This window comes from Notamacropus eugenii, chromosome X, assembly GCF_028372415.1.
Source record: "Notamacropus eugenii isolate mMacEug1 chromosome X, mMacEug1.pri_v2, whole genome shotgun sequence".
Lineage (NCBI taxonomy): Eukaryota > Metazoa > Chordata > Mammalia > Diprotodontia > Macropodidae > Notamacropus > Notamacropus eugenii.
The window spans coordinates 71691094-71711694 of record NC_092879.1 but is presented as its reverse complement, the minus strand read 5'-3'; the positions used below and the strand labels follow the sequence as shown (position 1 = coordinate 71711694).

Sequence of the window (20601 nt, the reverse complement as noted above, 5' to 3'; positions counted from 1 at the left end):
TTTTTGCTTTTTCATAATAATAAAAGAGACTCAGTGATCTTTCTTACAATCTGGCTCAATGACCCCCTTAGATGCCCGTCACAATTCCATAAGGCGTGACATTCAGAATTCCAACCAGGTGAGAGCTCTACCAGTGTCAAAGAGAAGTGAGAAATTGACTTTAGCATCAAAAGGGTATGTGTGTCTAGCTCTCAGATATGAAGTGATCTTCGAGTTCAGGGATCATGAGGGGAGCCCAAAGAAAATGGATGTGGCTGGCTCCAAAGCAAGCCCCTTGCAAGTTTATGAGGGAGGGAAAAGGAAAGGGAGGGAGGTCTGGGTAATTTTCTACTCCCCCCCCCCTTAGTCTCCTATGGCATCCTCCTGTGGGAGCTCGAGCCCCCATATGTTGCTCCCTTCTTCTCCTTTCTCCTACAGTATCTTAAGCAGCTCTGGGCAGCCAAGCAAGCTCTGAACAGATACTTGATTCTGGTTACAGCCAAGATAAGGGGAGAATGTACAGGGAAAGCTGGAGGGGTGGAATCATGTAAAACCAAAACAACATGCAAAAGGGCATTAGCCCAGGAGAGTACACCAGCCCAAGTGCCCTCAGAGTTAGTCTCCTTGGGGCCAAATTTCCGGTAAGGCTGCTTCTTGCTGTAAATCACATCTGGTAGCAAAATTACCAAAAAAACACATTTATTTCTACCATAGCCCTCCCTTGCTTAGAAACCAGTAGTGGCTGCCCATGGCCTACAGGAGAAAGTCCAGATTCTTCAGCTTACTATTCAAGGATTCTACAACCTAACTCCAACTTCCATCATCCACCTTACCCCTGGCTCCTCTCAAATACACCCCTTCCACTTGAGCCAGCCCCATCTCCTTGCACATACCATATGTTATCTCCTCTCTTTACCCTTAGTCAGTCTGTTCTTCCTGTCTGGAATGCTGTACTTCCTCCTCTCTGCTTATCCCAATCCAGTCCGTCCCTCAAGCCGTGGGTCACATCTTACCTCTGCTGTGAAGCCTTTCTAAATCATCTCTATAAAGTGAATTAGATCACTTGAGCCATGAGCTCCCATCCAGTTCAAAAATCCTCTGTTGCCATGACTCTTCTGATAATATAGTACCTATTGCCTGGAACATCATTTCAATAATATTTGATGTCTTCTATGTTTAAGTTGGAGCAGCTAGGTGGTGCTGCACTGGACAGAGTGCCAAGCCTCAATTCAGGAAGGTGAGTCTTCCTGAGTTCAAATCTGGTCTCAGACACTGACTAGCTGGGCAAGTCATTCAACCCTGTTTGCCTCAGTTTCTCATCTGTAAATTGAGCTGGAGAAGGAAATGGCAAGCCACTCCAGTATCTTTGCCAAGAAAACTCCAAATGGAGATAACTAAGAATCGAAAGTGTCTGAACAACAAAAATGTTTCATTATTTTTTTGAGTATGGGAGCCTTCTCTCTCCAACTAGACTGTGAGCTCTTTGAGGTCAGGAACCTGGTTCACTGTTTCTTGGTGTCCTTGGATGTCTGGGATTATACTTTGCATAGAGTAGATGCTCAAGTGGTTGCTGATAGACTGGCTGAAATTCGGCAAGCCAGTTTGCAGAATGCCCCCACTCTGAATCAACAGTGAAATGACTGAATTGAGTCATATAAATAGGTGATTAAAACAGCCAAGGAAATGAATCAAGTGAGAAATGGTGGACTTGAAGTCCATGTCCAGGTATGTTTGTAGCATGAATACCCTTCGTCCTCTTATGAGGAATGTAACAGATGTGGTGTTTCAATCCTGGGCTTGTCTTTCATCAGAGCCATGGCTAGAGTGGGACAATTGGGGCTTGTCCCATGGTGGTGAAATTTATGGGGGGCTCTGACAGCACCTTTGATCTCAGAAGAGCAAAGAAACAACTGAGCTTAGCACCTAGTTAGCAAGAATAATTAATTAAAACAGAAAGCAACCAAATGACAGCTTTCTCCTCCACTGCCAATCTTGTTTCCAGTTCTTTGCTGCTACCATAAGCTGCCATGCATATTTGGGTCTAAATGGGACCTTTCTTTCTGTCTTTGCCCTCCTTGGGATAGACGTCTAGCAGTGGGATGTCTGGGTCAAAGAATATGGACATTTTTGAGCATATTTTCAAATTGCTTTCCAGAATGGTTGGAGCACATCACAGCTCCACTAATAGTATATTAGGGTGCTTGTCATCCTTCAGCCCCTCCAACATGGACTAATTACATCTCTTGTCATCTTTGCCAATTTGCTAGGTGTGAGGTGAAGTCTCAGAGTTGTTTTGATTTGCATTTCTCTTATTATGAGTGTTTTGGAGTCATCTTTCATATGTTGTTGACAGTTTACAATTCATTTCTTTAAATAATTTTTATTGTGATCCCTTGTTTTTTGATTACTCATATTTCCCACTATATTCCTCCATTTCCCAGAAAGCAGTCCATTAGAATGATGAAAAAGGAAGAAACAAATATTCTGCAAAATTAAAGAGAAAAGCCTGACACGTGCAGGTTCTTCCTGCCCCTGACCATCCCCCATTTCTGCAAGAGGGGGATTCATATCTCTTCCTTGGGACTGAGCTTGGTAACACCATTCAGTTTGGATAGTTTGTCATTTTCAGCTTTTCCATGTGCAGTGCTGTAGGCATTGTGTATATAACTGTAATATACATCATGAATACTACTCTGTAGTCATCACACATATTACTTTTTGGTTCTGCTCACTTCACTTCCTTTCATTCATCATGCTCACCATTTCTTCCAGCACAGTAATATTCCATTATATTCATGTACCATAATTTATTTAACCATTTTAGATAGTTAGGCTGCCTATTGAATAGAACCCTGGGCCTAGAGTCAGGATGACATGAGTTCAAATTCAACCCCAAGCACTCACTAGCTGTGTGACTCTGGACAAGTCACTTAACTTCTGATAGCTTCCATTTCCTCGTCTGTACAATGAGAATAATAATAGCACCTACCTCTCAGAAGATCAAATGAGATAATATTACTAAAATGCTTAGCACAGTGAATGGCACATAGTAGACACTTGAAAAATATTGTTCCCTTCCTCCCGTTCTCCAATTAGTGGACTTTACTTTGCTTTCCATTCTTTGCTGCCACAAAGATTGCTGCAGTGAAGATCTTGGTGCATATGGGACTCATCTATTTACCTTTGTCATCCTTGATTTGAATTTCTCTTATTATTAGAGATTTGGAGCCATCTTCCTTATGATTGTTAATCATTTACAATTCCTTTTTTTTTTGAAAAAATGAATTCATATTTTTTGATTGCTTATCTATTGGACAAATTATACTTAGTGTCATATTTTTCTGTTAATTCCCTATATATCTTTCAATCAGACCTTGATCAGATGTATTTCTTTGTATCGCCAGCAATTAGGGGTAGCTGGGTGCCACAGTGGATAGAGTACTGGACCTGGAAACCTGAGATCAAATCTGGCCTCAGACACTTACTAGCTGTGTGACCTTAGGCAAATCTCTTAACCCTGTTTGCCTCAGTTTCCCCATCTGCTAAATGAGCTGGAGAAGGAAATGGCCAGCCATTCTTTTTTAAATGTTTATTTATTTACTTTTATTTTTCAACATTCATTTCACAAAATTTCAAGTTCCAAATTTTCTATCTCTCCACTCACCCCACCCCATAATACCTTGCAGTCTGATTACCCGTTCCCTCAGTATGCCCTCCCTTCTATCAGACCCCTCTCTTCCCTTATCCCCATCTTCTCTCTTTTATTATAGGGCAAGATAGATTTCTATACCTGATTACCTATATTATTTCCCAGTTGTATGCAAAGAACAATTCTCAACATTCCTTCCTAATACTTTGAATTTCAACTTCTCTCCCTTCCTCCCTCCCCACCCATCCCCACTGAAAAGGCAAACAATTCAATATAGGCTATATATGTGTAGTTTTGCAAAAGACTTCCATAATAGTCATGTTGTATAAGACTAACGATATTTCCCTCCAACCTATCCTGCCCCTCATTTATTCAACTCTCTCTTTTGACCTTGTCCCTCCCCAAAAGTGTTTACTTCTAATTACTCCCTTCTCCCATTTTCACTCCCTTCTATCATGCCCCTCAACCCACTTGTCCCCTTCTCCCCTACTTTCCTGTAATATAATATTTTCATACCAAATTAAGTGAACATGTTATTCCCTCCTTAAGCCAAATGTAAAGAGAGTAAGGTTCACTTTTTCCCTCTCAATTCCTCCCTTTCCTCCTCCATTGAAAAAGCTTTTTCTTCCCTCTTTTATGAGTGGTAATTTGTTCCATTCCATTTCTCCCTTTCTTCCCCCAATATATTCCTCTCTTACCCCTTTATTTTATTTTTTAGCTATCATCCCTTCTTATTCAACTCACGCTGTGCTCTCTCTCTATGTGTGTGTGTGTGTGTGTGTGTGTGTGTGTGTGTGTGTGTGTGTGTATAATCCCTTCAACTACCCAAATACTGAGAAAAGCCTCAAGAGTTACAAATATTATCTTTCCATGTAGGAATGTAAGCAGTTCAACTTTAGAAAGTCCTTTATGATTTATCTTTCCTGCTTACCTTTTTATGATTCTCTTGATTCTTATGTTGGAAAGGCAAATTTTCTATTCAGTTCTGATCTTTTCATCAAGGATGCTTGAAAATCCTCTATATTATTGAATGACCAGTTTTTCCCCTGAAGTATTATATTCATTTTTGCTGGGTAGGTGCTTCTTGGTTTTAATCCTAGTTCCTTTGACTTCTGGAATATCGTATTCCAAGCCCTTCAGTCCCTTAATGTAGGAGCTGCCAGATCCTGTGTTATCCTGATTGTATTTCCACAATACTCGAATTGTTTCTTTCTAGCTACTTGCAATATTTTCTTCTTGACCTGGGAACTCTGGAATTTGGCTACAATATTCCTAGGAATTTCTCTTTTCAGATCTCTTTCAGGAGGTGATCAGTGGATTCTCTCAATATTTATTTTACCCTCTGGTTCTAGAATATTAGGGAAGTTTTCCTTGACAATTTCATGAAAGATGATGTCTAGGGTCTTTTTTTCATCATGGCTTTCACGTAGTCCCATAATTTTTAAATTGTCACTCCTAGATCTATTTTCCAGGTCAGTTGTTTTTCCAATGAGACATTTCACATTATCTTCTATTTTTCATTCTTTTGGTTTTGTTTTGTGATTTCTTGGTTTCTCATAAAGTCATCAGCTTCCATCTGCTCCATTCTAATTTTGAAAGAACTATTTTCTTCAGTGAGCTTTTGAACCTTCTTTTCCATTTGGCTAATTCTGCTTTTTAAAGCGTTCTTCTCCTCATTCACTTTTTGGACCTCTTTTGCCAATTCAGTTAGCCTATTTTTAAAGGTGTTATTTTCTTCAGCATTTTTTGGGTCTCCTTTAGCGAGCTGTTGACTCAATTTTAATGATTTTATTGCATCACTCTCATTTCTCTTCCCAGTTTTTCCTCCACCTCTCTTACTTGATTTTCAAAATCCTTTTTGAGCTCTTCCATGGCCTGAGGCCATTGCATATTTATTTTGTAGGTTTTGAATGCAGAGGCCTTGACTTCCTCTGATGGTAAGCATTATTCTTCTTCATTCAAAAGGGTGGAAGGAAATAACTGTTCACCAAGAAACTAACCTTCTATAGTCTTATTTCTTCTCCCTTTTTTGAGCATTTTCCCAGCCAGTTACTTGACTTTTGAATCCTTTGTCAAGAGTAGGGTATACTCTGGGAATCTGTAAGTTCTCAGTTCCTCCAAGGGGGCACAATCAAGGGAGAGGAGTTTACTCCTCTCCTGGCCTGCACACTGATCTGGGAGCAACCAAAAACTTTTCTGCCCAGAATCTTCAATTAGAATTCCCTCACCACATCTGCCTCCAGTTCCACCACACCAGAACTCCTCCTCATCCAAGGGCTGAGAATCAGATCAGTGCTTCAATTCCCCCGGGGACTCTAGGCAGAGGGTTCCAAAAATGGAAGCTGTCCAGATAGTGCTCCCCTCTCCTTAGTGAAGGAGCCCTCCCACTGACCTTTGAAGCTATCTATGGCATTTGTGGGTTGAGCAATCTGGGAGTTGCTGCTGCGGGTGGCTCCCTGAAGCCTGTTCTGGGTCCTGTCCCTGCTGGGCTATGCTCCATGCTGAGCTGTGCTTCCCATGCTGGGCTGTCTGGCCAGCCATTCTTTGCTAAGAAAACCTCAAGTCGAGTCACACAGAGTCAGACACAACTGAAACAACCAAATGACAACATCCCCAGCAAGTAGCACTGTGCCTGGCCCAGGTGCTTAATAAAGGCCTATTGACTGACTCAGAATTTTTCCCATTTGATAGCTTCCCTCCTATTGATGTTCTCAGTATTTTGCATCATTACTTGTTATTAGTAGTTGGCTTATTAGTACATTGCATCATTAGTTTTATTAGTACATGGCATTAGTGGTTCCATTGATTTTATTAGTACAAAAGCTTTTCAATGTCATGTGATGGAAATGATCTCTTTTTTCTTTTTTTGACAACCTCTACTGCCAGTCTGAAAGGTATCTGATCTCATTCTCTTTTAATTTTCTTATTGTATGACCTTTACCATTCAGATTATGCATTTTCTCTACTTGGTGTGGATGTATGATACAAGGTGCCAACCTAAGCCTCACTTCTGCCAAACTGCTTTCTAGGCCTCAGTGTATTTAAAACCAGTTGCCTTAGGCACATGATTCAGAGGGCTTTTTATTATAGATTTTTAAACTCTTTATGCTACATTTATGATTGAAACTACATAGGTCTTTTAGGACAATTTGCATCCCCCTGAATAAATGCTGATGTCCAGTGGTATTTCTCCTGAAGAATTTAACTTAAATGTTTCAGGAATTGGTTCCCATGACTGTGTGTGTGTGTGTGTGTGTGTGTGTGTGTGTGGTGTAGTTTTTTTTAAACAGAGGAAACTCTTTAAGCAAGGGGCTTTACTTCCAGAGGAATCCTTCCCTACCTCTCTTTGTTTGGAGGAGTCCTGAGACTTTAACAAGGAAGAAGCTTGTGGAGAGGGCAAGACCACAGAGAAACCAACCCTGTATGAGCACCCACCACTTAGCACATCTAGCCCAAACTTCTGTTTAGCCCTCAAAGTCCCACCATCTCTAGGCAACCTTATTTTCCATGATTGTTAATTTTGTTGATTCCTACAAACATTTAACTTTCCTTCCTACTTTCCTGAATGACAAACTGCTTGGAGGGTTACAATATGGTATCAATGAAAGCAGTTTGATGTGGACTCTGAAAACCTGGGTCCAAGGCCTGACTTCCACTCTGTAATACTAGGCCAGTCATTCTGCCTCAGTTTCCTCATCTGTGATAGGAGAGAATAATGTTCTTGGTATCATATTGCTTTTCGTTATTCACTAAGGCTTCCTGTGGCTGGGTCTTTAAAAGAGCCCTCTTCTGGGTACTCAATATGGTTTTCAAAGTCTGTCCTGAGAGAAAACACTCTGCCAAGTCCCACCAAGCTGGAAAGGCTTTGAATATAAGTGTGGTGATGTACTGTGGATCTGTCATCCAAAAACCAACCTAGTTATGTATGAAGAGGTTCGACACCAGGCAACTGGTCAGATGTATTTGGGGAAAGTGAAGAGAATAGCAACTCATGAGAACCATCTTGTTGAGGCACCAATGAGTTGTGATGAAATCATGAGTTGTAGGTTCAGAAGATCACAGATTTAGAGAGACCTCAAAGGCCAGTTCGTCCAACTCTCATTTTACAGATAAGGAAACTGCGGCACAGAGCGTGAATGCAATGTTCCACAGATAGGAAGTGGCAGAGTCCTGGATCACAGCTGAGTTTGGGGACAGTCCAAGTCACAACCTTAAGTACATTTCTACTCTGGGGCAACAGTGTAGTATGATGGAAAGGCAGCTGACTTGAGTCAGGGAATCTGCCTGTCCCTTCCCACTTGCATGGTCTTGTTCAAGTAACAACCTCTTGGACCTCAAAAGCTCTTTTCAGGTCCAGATTTCTGTGATCTCATGGATCTTGGAGTACACCTTGGATGGTGTTGGCAGCAGGACCATAGAAAAGACATTAGTCATCATCAGGTCCCACTTGACAGAAAAGGAACCCTAATGCCCAGAGATTGAAGTCATTTGCTCAAGGTCATACAAAATAGTCAAACTCATAGTCAAACTCCTGACATTTACTCCAAATTCAGGGCTCTCTCTAACACAGGTTTCTGGAGCTTGAGATCCCCTCTATTCTCAGTTACTATGTAACATTGAATTTTCTTGCTGACCCCTTTCTTCTCTGAGCAGACACAATTCATTTACATTCTCCAAAAAACTGGCTCTTCGTGCCCCCCCACACCCATGGAGCAGCCAGTTACTGTGGGCAGTAGCCCATCCCCATCAGAAGCATCTTAGATGATCTTTCATTATAGGAGTAAAGATATTCATCCCTTCAAATCCCTCTCCCTCTCCCTGCCCCAATCACTAATTAGTTAACTTGCAAGACAGCCTGCTGAGAAAGATCAGTGTTATTAGCCCCATTTGGGAAAGAATTAAACTGAGCAGGAAGGTGGTGAGTCACTGGCCTGCTGCAGTAGACCAACCAGGATGTTTGCTGTCAGCTTGCTCTGCAGTTTCTAAGGGAGGGAACCCAAGAAGAGCTTTATGTTTTTGTTTTCTTTTAAATAAATTTTGTTGGTACCCTTTGTTTTTATTACAGTCATTTCCAGCTTCCCCTCTCTCCTTGATATTGAATCTACCATTCTAACTAAGAAAACCAAGCAAAAACACCCAATCCAGTTACTGTACCTTAAACATCCCTCACCTCTCTGTCTAGAGGAGGATGGTCCCATGTGGTTTCCCACTTACTCAGTCTGACTTCTTTTTAGTGCTCTTTTCATTTGCATGGCTGTGACCTTTGTGTATGTTTTCCCTTCTATCCTTCCAAGATGGCAGGGTCAAGTCTGCATTATAAGGGCTCTTGGAGGAGTCACCCACTCTACTGGCCTTCCCTCAGGTACCTCATCAACAGTGAGAATCTGCTACTCAGAGCTCTCCAGAGATGGAGTTGGGGAGCTAGCTTGAGGATCTAACAAGCTTCCTTGTAAAAGTCCTCTATTGCAGATGACCTAAATCCTGGGTATTGAGGCTTAAGTAGGACAATGCCTTGTCTTGTGTCTTCCAGGTTGACCATTCATGCTGAATGTCCCATGCACTTGGAAGACTTCCCCATGGATGTGCATGCCTGCCCACTGAAGTTCGGAAGCTGTAAGTCTGCTCTGATTGTTCATTGGTCCTGTGGCCTTTTAAGTGGGAGAGATGAGGCCCCAGCGTTTATCCTGGGCACTTTTGTTCATTGTTTAACATGTACCCACAGGTAACTGTTACAGTGATCTGAGAATCAGGGAGAGGGGGAATGGGGAGGGGAGGCAGTACTGTCCAGTCAGGAAGAAAAGAATAAGCTTCGAGCTCAATCCTATCCTGGTCTCCTAGTATGCAAAATCTTTGCAGAAAACCAGAATGTCTTCATTTCTGTTTATTCCAGTGTAGATGGGACAAGATCAGGGGAGTGGAATTCACGGTACTGGGTGGGAGATGAGCCCATAGAAGAGGAGTTGGGATCTTCTTGGAAAGGAACTGGGCCTGAACATCAGGACATGGACCTAACCAGATGACTTGGGCCCAGAGGGCAAGGTCAAGATCTACTTCTTATCAACCATTCAGAGCAGATAGTACATGCTTCCCTTTCCTGGTGGCCTTCTCCAGAGGTTATTAGATTAGTCTTTTGGCATGGTCCTACATGTAAAGAGCCAGTGGTCTGGCTCATGGAAGCAAGAATTTTGGAGCTGAAATGGACCTTGGAGATCAAATAAAGGGGATGAACTGCATGACCTCTAAAGTCCCTTCCATCCAGGATCCTGTGTGGGCCAACTCATTGATCTGACATGAAGAATTGTAACTGCTCTCCCCCATTTCTCCCCAGGCATGAGACCCTCATACTCTTCTCATAAATAACAGTGATATCTTGGAGAAAATCCAAACACTGGAAAAGAAGAGTGTCTCAGATAGCATGTCTTCCCTTCCTGCTTTGTCCTACGCTCTACCCAGTTCAACCCCAGGCCCTGAGTAATATTGACCCCTTTAACTGTTCCTTCCTCCAATCTGTTAGCACTCATGAATGGAAACCCCAATATACTGGCAGTCAGGAAGGTGCAGTGGCTGGTGCCAATTTAGAATCAGACAAGTTGGAAATGTAAGGGACTACTGAAATCATTTAGGGCTGCTTCACCTTCCTTGTGTCCTGGGCCCCTTGGATAGTGTGTGGTGAAACCAGTTCCCACCCCCACCCCTGTAAATTGATGTGAGAGGTTAGAGAAAATTAAGATGGATTTTTCCTGTCCTAGTTTGCATCTCCTCCGAAATTTATAAACTCCAGGGTCCATGGACCCCAGGTTAAGTTCCTCTGATCTAGTTCAACTCCTACATTTTATGAATGAGAAAACGACCTGGAGAATTGAAGTGATTCGTCCAATGTCACACAATGAACTAATGCCAGAGCAGTATTTGAACCAGAGTCTCCTGACTCTAAAACCTGGGTTTTCTCTACTATATATCCTGTCACCCATATGTTGTCCACATATGCCCTAGAGAATAAGGCAAGCATTGCCTTGTGGGATGGCAGAGGGAGAAAAGCCAACTGAGTAAGCTTAAACTTAGAGGTAGGCAGTGCAAAAATTATTCCTCCATTTAACAGATGAGAAAAGTGAAGGTGAATGATTAACTAAGATCATATAGTAAGTAAAGAGTACAGTTAGCTAGGACTCAGAATCAGGTTTTTGGAGTTCACCTCAAACCCACTTTCCTGGATACCATGCACCCTTACTTCCTGTAAGGTGAGACGAAAGATTTTGCCAAACTTGTTCCTATTTGTAGTTTGGGAGTTTCCAGATTTGGTCAGGCTGATGGGCACAAGTTCCTCTAGACATGAAAAGCCCGGAATCATTCAAGGCATGTTAGTTATTGAGATAGAACAAGGAGAGAGGGATAAGAACTGAAGAAAGAAGAACCTGGGCTTTGAAAAAAAGTAACACGAAATAATTCAGGGGGATAATAAGATCAGCAAGTAGGGATATCAGGGAAACACTTGGGGAGGACTCGACCTGTGTTTAGAAGGAAGACTAGGTATTCTAAGAAGAAGAGGAGGAAATAAGAGTTCATTCTGGACTTGGGGCACCACTTAGACAAAGGCATGGAGATGGGAAATAGAATGTTGCATATGGCAAACAGGAAGCAGCAGCTCAGTTTGGCTGGAGTATGTGAGTGTGGAACAGTATGACCAAAGACTGGAAAGGATAGTAATAGCCACATGATGGAAAGAAGGAAGGAAACAGGTGTTTATATAGAATCTGCTCTGTGTTGGGCACTTCAAAAGCACTTTATACATTCAATCCTTGCAACAACACTTTAACTACTACTTTAATGACTAGTTTAAGCATGAATGACCAAGAGGTTCGACTTTGTGTCCCCAAAGAGGAGCTTGTTCATCCCTGAGGAGGTTCCAGTGGTGGGGTGGGAAGACCCTTGATCAGGGTCCCTGGGAAGGATAGAGTCATTATTTACATATGCGCAGATGAATTAACACAAAGTATATACAAAATAATTGATGGGCGGGGACTAATAGCCAACAAGAAAGGCTGGCACTTGAGCTGAGCCTTGAAGGGAGATAGGCTGTGAGGTAAAGTTGATGAAGGATGGCGTTCCTGACATAGGGGACAGTCTGTGCAAAGACCTGGAAGCAGGAAATGTAATGTCATCTATGGGGAGCACCAAATGGGACAGTTTGCTTGGAATATTGAAGGTGTGAATAGGAATTATGTATGATGCAGAACTTTCCTCCAGTTGCAGGAATTGGTGGGGTTTTAATATGTTCTTCCTGGTTCACTGAAAATAAGAATGGGTTTGACTAGTCACAGAGGCAACTGCATCATAGGATTCATGTGAAAACAGGGAGGATTGGTAACACTGGCTACCACCTAAAGGTGCCCCTTATACTCTAAGCCTCCACTGCAGTGTGCCAGATGACTTTTGGCAGCCTCCTTTGGAAAGTCATTGACAGGGCTTCCATGAGCTGGGAGCTGGAGCTGATGGACTCCCTTGGAAGAAGAGGCTTGAGGTTAGCTGACTCTGACTGGAAAAGTCAAGCCTTGGTTTGCCTGTGTCCTGCTGCTGAAAAGTCAGCTGTGAAGGGATGTGGCTAAGCTCAGGCCGGGAATGGTACAGCAGGGAGAGGTTCTATCTAGACTTTCTGGTTCAGCTCCTAGGCCTTGCCCTGAACCTCACAAAGACTTATTGTTCCCCTTTAAAAACCAAGGGGAGCCATTAATGAGCACTTCTTGACATGAGACTGAGGCACACCTCAGTGACCAGGAAAAAGGAGATTTAGAGTTCTAGAACATCTCTGGAGAAGTCTTGACGGCATGAGCTTCAAATCTACACTCAAACATTTTCAGCCTTGATTTAACATCGGAAAGATGTATGGTACCACCTATACCTTTGCCATACTTTCCCCTAGGGTATGTGACAGGAGGTGGAACCACAAAACTGGTGAGTTACAGACCTTAGAGGTCATCTACTAGATTAACATGCTGTCCCCATGGACCAGTCTATTGGGTGGCACTAAATGCTTACTGTGCTACCTTGTGCCTGACAAGTAGTTATCCAGCCTTGGCTCAAAGAGCTCCAGTGAGTGGAAATTCACCACTTCCCCTGGTGGCCTGTTCCATGTTGGGATATCTCCAATTATTAGGACATTTTCCTTGATATTCATCCTAGATGGACCTCTTTGCACCTTCCTTCCCCTCCCCCATTGCTCCTAGTTCTCCCTTCTCTGGCCAAGCAGAACAAGACAACCCTTTCCCCCATGGCAACCCTTCAAATACTTGAACAGAGCTAACCATGGACTTCCCCTGCCCCCTCTTCTGCCAAGTCTTCTCTTTCAGTTCCTTCAACTAATATTCATGTGATATAAACTTGAAGCCTTCCACTATGCTGGTTGCCCTTCTCCAGGTACCCTCTAGTGTGTCATCATCAGTCATAAGATGTGGTCCAGAAATGAGCACAATTCCTCATATGCCATTGAATTGAGGCAGAGGCCAATGGGAAGGTCATTTTCTGATTTCTGAAGGCTATGTTTCTCTGAACACAGCCCAGCATCTTAGATCAGAATTGGTTGAATGATCATGCTCAAACTCCACATATTATTTAGTCCATAACTCTATATTTCCCACAAAATAGTATGAGATACCTTATTAAATGTTTAGCTAAGAGGGAGCTGAACTATATTTATAGCATCCCTCCCATCTGCTAGTGGAGTGATCGTGTCAAAGAAGGAACTAGAAGTAATATGGTATGACTTGTTCTAGAAGAAACAATACTGGCTCTCTGTGATCACTGCTTCCTTTTCTAGATGGAGACAATATAGCCTACAATTTGGCCAAGAATCCAAGTTAAGTTCATTGGCCTATAGTTGGTAGACTTCATTATCTTCCTTTTAAAAAATGGCATAATAATTGTCCTCCTCCAGTCCAGTAGTACCTCTTTCATTTTCTGTGTCTTTTAACATCACTGCCTGTGGCTCACCAATGATAGCTGCCTATTCTTGTAGTAGCTGAAGATGTATTTTATTTATTTGCCTCAGTTGACTCGAATTCATCATGGTGCAACTAAGTGCAACTCTTATTCTTTCCTTACTTATTTTGGGTACCAACACTCTATTAGTCAATTTTTCTGTTATTACTAGTGCAGAAGGAAAATATGAATTGAACTCTATCTCTATCTCTGTCTTCTACCCAGGGAGCTAGCTTGTACTGGGTCATTAGAGTCAATTGTTAAATTTTCAGTGCCAGTATTTATGCCTAGGAAATAAACAAATGTAACAAATAAGAGCTTGATTTATTGTTTTCTTGATTGTCTAGACTTCAGAAAGTGTTAATAATGCAGATTAAGCTCACAAGTAGGTCAAGTATACATTTTTTCCCCAGAGTGTTAGTTGTTAAACATTTACCAGCACACCCTTCCTACTATCTCTGTTGTCAGTTATCATTGTCCCATCTACCCAAAACAACCATCCTAGTCCTTCTCTGATTTTCCCGGTTTTCCCAATATAGTTCTTTAAAAATCCCTTTTTGTTTTTCTTAACTTTGCCTTTGAGCCTCAGCTCATCCTGCTCTTGAGAACTCCTGACTCCGTTGTTACAGAATTGTCCCATACTCTTACGTTCATCTTCTGTTAACTGTTCTTTCTTCCATAGTTTGTATCAATTATTTAAAATCTGAGTTATTGTCTTTCTCACTTTCTCAGTGGTTGGGGGAGAGACAGAGAAAAATTTGAGACTGAAAATAATTTTACCCCTCTCATTTCCTCACCAAAATTGTTTCCCTTTCTGTCTTTAGAATTCCATTCTCGAGAGTTTCCCATCCCATCCCCCAAAATCTACCTATTTTTCCTCTGAACCTTTTGCAATCTGGTCTCCCCAAATCTAGGATGAATGTCAGACCTGGCTTTCCTCTTCTCCATCCCCAACTATGTAATGGAATGGTCACTTTATCCCAATATTCCCTTCATTTCTACTCCAGTAACAAAAGTTTCTCCTTGAGTTAGGACCTCTAGTTCATCTTACCTATTGCCTGAAGTTGGGGCATTTGTGCTGTGGGATGTACTATTGACTCCTTTTAAGGATTTTATCTCCTGTGGATTTCCGGGAAGCTATTCCTCTTCCATCATTATAGCTGTTCTCTATGGAATCTAGTTGGTGGATAAAGACAGGCAACTTTCTCCATCTCATATCCATTTTAGCCCTTTTGATTATTTTTACAAAACACTCACCAAATACATTCTTACCAGCCCTTGTTAGTTACATTCTATCCCTAGATATCCCTGGGTGTTGTTGTAGAAACTCCTGGAACTTAGCAGCAGTATTCTGAAAACTTTTGCTAACTAAAATAACAATAACAACTAATATTTATATAGCCCTTGCTATGGGACAGGCACTGTGCTAAGTGCTTTATGATTATCATCTCATTTGATCCTCACAACAACCCTGGGAAGTAGGCATTATTGTTATCCCCATTTTATAGATAAGGAAACTGAGGCAGTTTAAGCCACTTGCCCAGGGTCGCACAAGTTGTCAGTATCTGAGGCTGCATTTAAATTCAGGGTCTTCCTGACTCCAGACCTGGTGCTCTCTCCACTGACTCACTTTGCTCATCCAGAAACTATACAATACTGTGAAATGTATACTGAGGATATTACTTGCCTGTGTGATTAGCAACTAGGAAATTCCATGGTCATACAGAGTGGGGTGGTGTTTACAAGAAGCTAAAAGGATCAGAGAAGAGTATAGACAAATTGTTGTAGCAAATCACACATTTTTAGAATAGGGAGATGGAAACAAACATTGGATCTAGATTTGATCATCTTGCTTTAAAAAACATGAAACATTTTAAAGGGCACAGGTCGGAAGATATTGAGGTTAGACATCTTTATTTGTGTGAATCTTATACTGGTTATTCGGGGTCTAACAACAGCATAGCATTCTTTATGAAAAGTGCCATGAGAAAGTGTCAAGCACGGAGCTTCAGAATTTTTTTTCAGGTTCTTTCCTCTTTTTCTGGAGTAGATTCAACGTCCTTCACTCTTCAATACTCCTCTCCTTGGATTCCAGGGGATGCTTCAATCCCAAGTCCACATCTCAAAGGACAGGTGTTCCTGATGAAGCCATTTTGTGAGACCACTTTGTGATTGCTGCTTCCTTTACTAATAATCCCTTTAATAACATGGTCTTGAGTTTTGCCAGGAATCCAAGATGAGTTCTCCTACCTATATCCTGCACTCTTCACTATTTTCCCATTTTTTCAAAATTTGGACAGAAATGAACAAAAATGACCAATGAGGAGTGGATACCTAATGTAAATAGGAAGAGAGTAAGAGAGCTTCTAGCTTTTCTTGGCAAGTTTGGGTTACCAGGCCCAAGTGAACAACAACCTTGGATATTGAAAGAACTAGCAGGTGTGATTGCTGAGTCATTGTAAGTGATCTTTAAGAAATACTGGAAATTGGCAGAGGTAGAGCACTATTGGCAAAGGAAAGATATTCTAATTATACAAAGAGGGAGCTAGTTGAATTTATAAACTATAAACCTGTGAGATTGACTTCTATTCCTGGGAAATATTAAAAAAAGAGAGAGAAATGGTAAGTGAATAGGAAGTAGTGATCACAGGAGCCAGTAACATGCCTTCAAAATCAGGTGATGCCAGACTAACCTCATTTCCTCCTTTGACAGGATTATTAGATTAGATTGGGGTGCTCTAGACATAGTTTACCTGGATTTTAGTAAACCATTGGAAAAATACTCTAATGTTGTTTGTGTGGAAGTATGGAGAAAAGACTTTTACTGTTTAGTATATTTATTTATTAGATAAATTTGGAACTGGTCAAATGGCCACCTAGGAAGGAAGTGTCTATTGGAGAACCCTAAGTATCTGTGCTTGGTTCTGCATTGTTGAAGATTTTCATGAGTCACTTGGATAAAGACATAATATGTAGGATGCTTATCCAATGTTCAGGTGACAGAAAGCAGTGAGGGGTAGCTAACATGCTGTAAGACTCTTGCAGGTCTAGAACATTGGGGGTGAAGTTAGGAGGATGAAATTCAATAGGGTTAAATGTAAACTTGGGTTCAAAACAACTGACAGTACAAATCCAAGATAGGGAAAGAGTAAATAGACAGCAGTTCATATGAAACATTATGGGGCTTTTGTGGTATTGTATCTTCAGTATGCCTCAGCATTACATGTAAGCCATGAATGCTATGTCTATAATAAGATAGTCATAATGACTAGGGCAAGAGAGGAAATATTCCTTCCATTATCTGCCTCTGTCAGACCACATCCAAAGGTATTGTATTCAGTTCTAAGTGCTACATTTTAGAAAGGACATGGATAAATTGGAGAGAAGTTAGAGGAGGCTCGCCAGGATAGTGAAAGGTCTGGAGATCATGGTATGTGGAAAGCAATTAATGTTACTGGAGATGTTTAGCATGGAGAAGGGAGGACATAATAGCTGTCTTCAAGGATTTGAAAGGCTTTCCTGTGGGCTCTCCTGCTTTCCTTCTTGTGTCCAGCCACAGAGGGCAGAAGCAGCAGCAAATGGAAGTCACAGAGGCAAAATTAGGCTTGATGTAAAGAAAAATTTCCTAGCAAGTAGATTTATCCTTGAGTTTTTACTCAAGTTTTTTGAGCTGCCTTGGTAGGTGGTGGCTTCCCTCCCACTAGAGATCGTCAAAGAAACACTGGATGACTATTTGTTGGGAATGTTGTTTAGACACAGTTTGGGTTAGGTGGCCCCTGAGGTCCCCTCTAGCTCTGACATTTCTGAGATTCTTTGGACAAGCCTTCTGTAGGACTTCCACCAGGCAACATATAACAACCAAGGTCTGGACTAGACCCACCTGCGTGGGTAGCTCATGTAGGACAGGAATGTGCAGACAGTCCAGAAAGAAGTTCCCTGGCTGGAAAACAGGGGCCACTCCTTTGCCCTCCCCAGTTGTCATTGCCACATTCTCTCCTTGATGTGTGCAGAGGGGTTTTGGAACAGAGGAGCAAACTTGTAGTGATGAGCTTAGAGACACTGACTAGTAAATCATCTTTGATCAGAAAGCTAGGGTTTTCCAGGAGAAGGGGTCCATACTTCCTTCCTCTGGCACCCAAGAGAAAGAAAAGCTTAAACATCTAGTGACTGGTTAGATGTGAACATTGACAGTTGGCAACTGAAGAAATGTCCAGAGCTTCCTTGAGTAGGAGAGATTAAATGGGAATTATGCCTCGCCTCCTATCTCTTATGGTTAAAGGATGACTCTTTTGTTTTCCCTCCCTCCTCTTCTCCCTCAGATGCCTATACAAAGGCTGAAGTGATCTATTCCTGGACTCTTGGAAAAAACAAATCTGTCGAAGTGGCACAGGATGGCTCCCGCCTGAACCAGTATGACCTGCTGGGCCATGTCGTTGGAACTGAGATTATCAGATCTAGTACAGGTACCAAGGGTAGTGGTTCCAGCTAGACTTCCATATGGCAACAGAGGCCACAGTGCACTGTGTTGGGAGGAAGAAAACTGGGTGGTGGTTCTAAAGGATGAAGAAGCTATTTGCATATCTCTACCGAGGTAGAGGATGCCTATGTATTAGTTCTGGCATGATGTGCCAGAACGCAAACTTGTGTAAAGGGCATGACTGGGGTACTCCATCAGATTGGCCTGCTTTGGTAACCATAGAGGGGTTCACTTAAATATAGTATTAGCCACTTTATAGATGTTAGCCTGCCTAGCAACGTACCCATTAGGGTATAGCAATGCCCATTCACTCCAGCTAACGTACCTTCCTTCTCTGGCCAAGACACCGAGAAATAAAAATATCAGCTTTTTAAGATGGTAACAAGTCTAACCACTATAGCAGGGAACTATGGTGAGCTTCAGGCCCTCTTATATATGTCCAGGGAGGGCATAGCAATGTATAGCATTTGAGAACCTAACATGTCACTTTACCAGCATAACTGAAGAGTAGACAGCCCATTCACGAGCCTCCATTCTGGTTGAATTGGGCTGGGTGTCGTATTTACTGCAGCTTTCCTCCATCCAGGAGCTCCCATAGCCACAGATGTCATCCTGATCTTGGGACACTGAGAGGTTAAAGGATTTACTTGTCTGAGGTCATTGCTAGTATTATTGCTGAATCTACTTCAACTAATTATGCCAATTACAAAGAACGTGTCTCTAGAAAATATTTTCTGATGTAATGAATATTGATTATTTTTCTCCATCTGCAGTGCTTTGTTTTTTGTTAGTTGTCCATGGTATAGGGAGCTCCAAGGGTCCTTTATTCCGCCACCTCCCCTCCCCTTCTCCATAACTCTTCCATATTCATTCCTCTTCCCTTTTCTCTTCCTCATTACATTTCATGAATATTTTACCCCTGGACAGACATCAGGGAGCGCTCCCCTCACCATAGAGTGTTTTCCATCCAATGTGCTGGATGTTAATAGACCCTGCCTTTAACAACCTGTATCTTCTCCTTAACTGGCCCCCAAGGGCACATGGGGGAGTCTGAGAATTCAATGTCAGAATGTCTGATCTAGGTCTATTTCTCCAGAAAAGAACTAGCAAGAAAGAAACAAACTTTGATTTTATTATATGCATGAGTGTGGTGGTAGTGAAGGGAATTTAATTTGAGAAGTACTCATTAAGCCTTTACTATGTATCATGTACTATGATATGTGGTGAGGAAGCAAAAACAAAGTCTCTGCCCCCAAGTAGCTTACAAGTTACTGAGGTAGGTGTGTGTGTGTGTGTGTGTGTGTGTGTGTGTGTGTGAAGATATACAATATGTACACAAATAAGTAAATACAATGATTGCACAAGTCATTTCAAGAGGGAGAAGACATTAGTAATGGGGGATGGGAATCAGAAAATTCCTCATGGATAGATATTTGTCATACAGAGGACGTAAAACCTGATGTGTTCTTTGAGGGAAACTAGGGATTCAAAGAGGCTGAGGTGAGGAGGGAGTGCATTCCAGACATGGCAGTTCATCTGGGCAAAGATATGAGGGTGAGAGATGGAATATTATATATAGGAAACAGCAGATCAGTTTGACTGGAACAGAAAATTTGAAAGGAAGTAATATAAAACAAGTCTAGAAAGAGAGGTAGGAAGTAGATTCAATGCCAGGTTGGGGAATTTGGGTTTTATCCAAGAGTCAATAGAGATCCACTGCAGATTTTTGAGTGAGGAGTAGCATGATCGGTGCTTGAGGGAGATTACATTGGCTGCTCTCTGTGTGGATTTGAGGGGATTGGAGAAGAGGAGAGAGAGCCTAGAGAAAGGGAGGCTAATGACCTGAAATAGGGCAATAGCTGTAAGAGTAGAGAGAAGGGGATAGATGCTGGAGACATTGGGGAAGTCAAATTGATAACTTGACACCTGATTCAATGGCGGAGAAAGGAGCTATGGATGACTCAGATGTTGCAAACTTGGATGATTGAAATGATAATGGGTACCTCAATAGAAATGGGGAAATTTGGAAAGATGGGATTGGGAGGGAAATAAGATAGCTTCTATTTGGACTTAGATATGGACATGCTCATGCAAATAAATGAATAGCCCTAAAAACTGCCAAAAAGACCCACAGTAGAGACTGATCATTTTCCTACATCATTTGTTACAGGATACAACTATGGGATGTGCATCTACATGAGAGTCAAGCATTCACTGGGTCACACTGTTCTTGGTACTCAGTGATTTAATTATTGTCTCCTTCCCTGTCCCCTTATTTTGATAAAGTGAATTTTATTTTGCAAAGAACTTTTGCTTTTTCATTTCCTTCTCACAATGTGCCAACACAGGGTGGTTAGGGCAAGTATAATTATACTCATTTTACAGATAAAGAAACAAGAGAGGTAGAACGACTTGTTCGAAGTTGGCCAGAAAACAGTTATCTTGACATCTTCCATCATTCTATTTCCTCCCAAATCCATCCCTTTTCTAAACTTCTCCACTTCTGCTGATAGCACCATTTTCA

General features: G+C 41.8%; 1 protein-coding gene across 1 annotated transcript in view; it reads left to right on the top strand.

Annotated features, from left to right (window-relative positions):
- Nucleotides 1-20601, top strand: part of GABRA3 (gamma-aminobutyric acid type A receptor subunit alpha3) — a 140415-nt gene that overhangs the window by 95762 nt on the left and 24052 nt on the right. Inside the window, exons 5-6 of the mRNA XM_072627280.1 lie at nt 9159-9241; nt 17920-18063. Coding sequence (XP_072483381.1) covers nt 9159-9241; nt 17920-18063 — 227 coding nt within the window. The remainder of the gene's footprint in view (nt 1-9158; nt 9242-17919; nt 18064-20601) is intronic.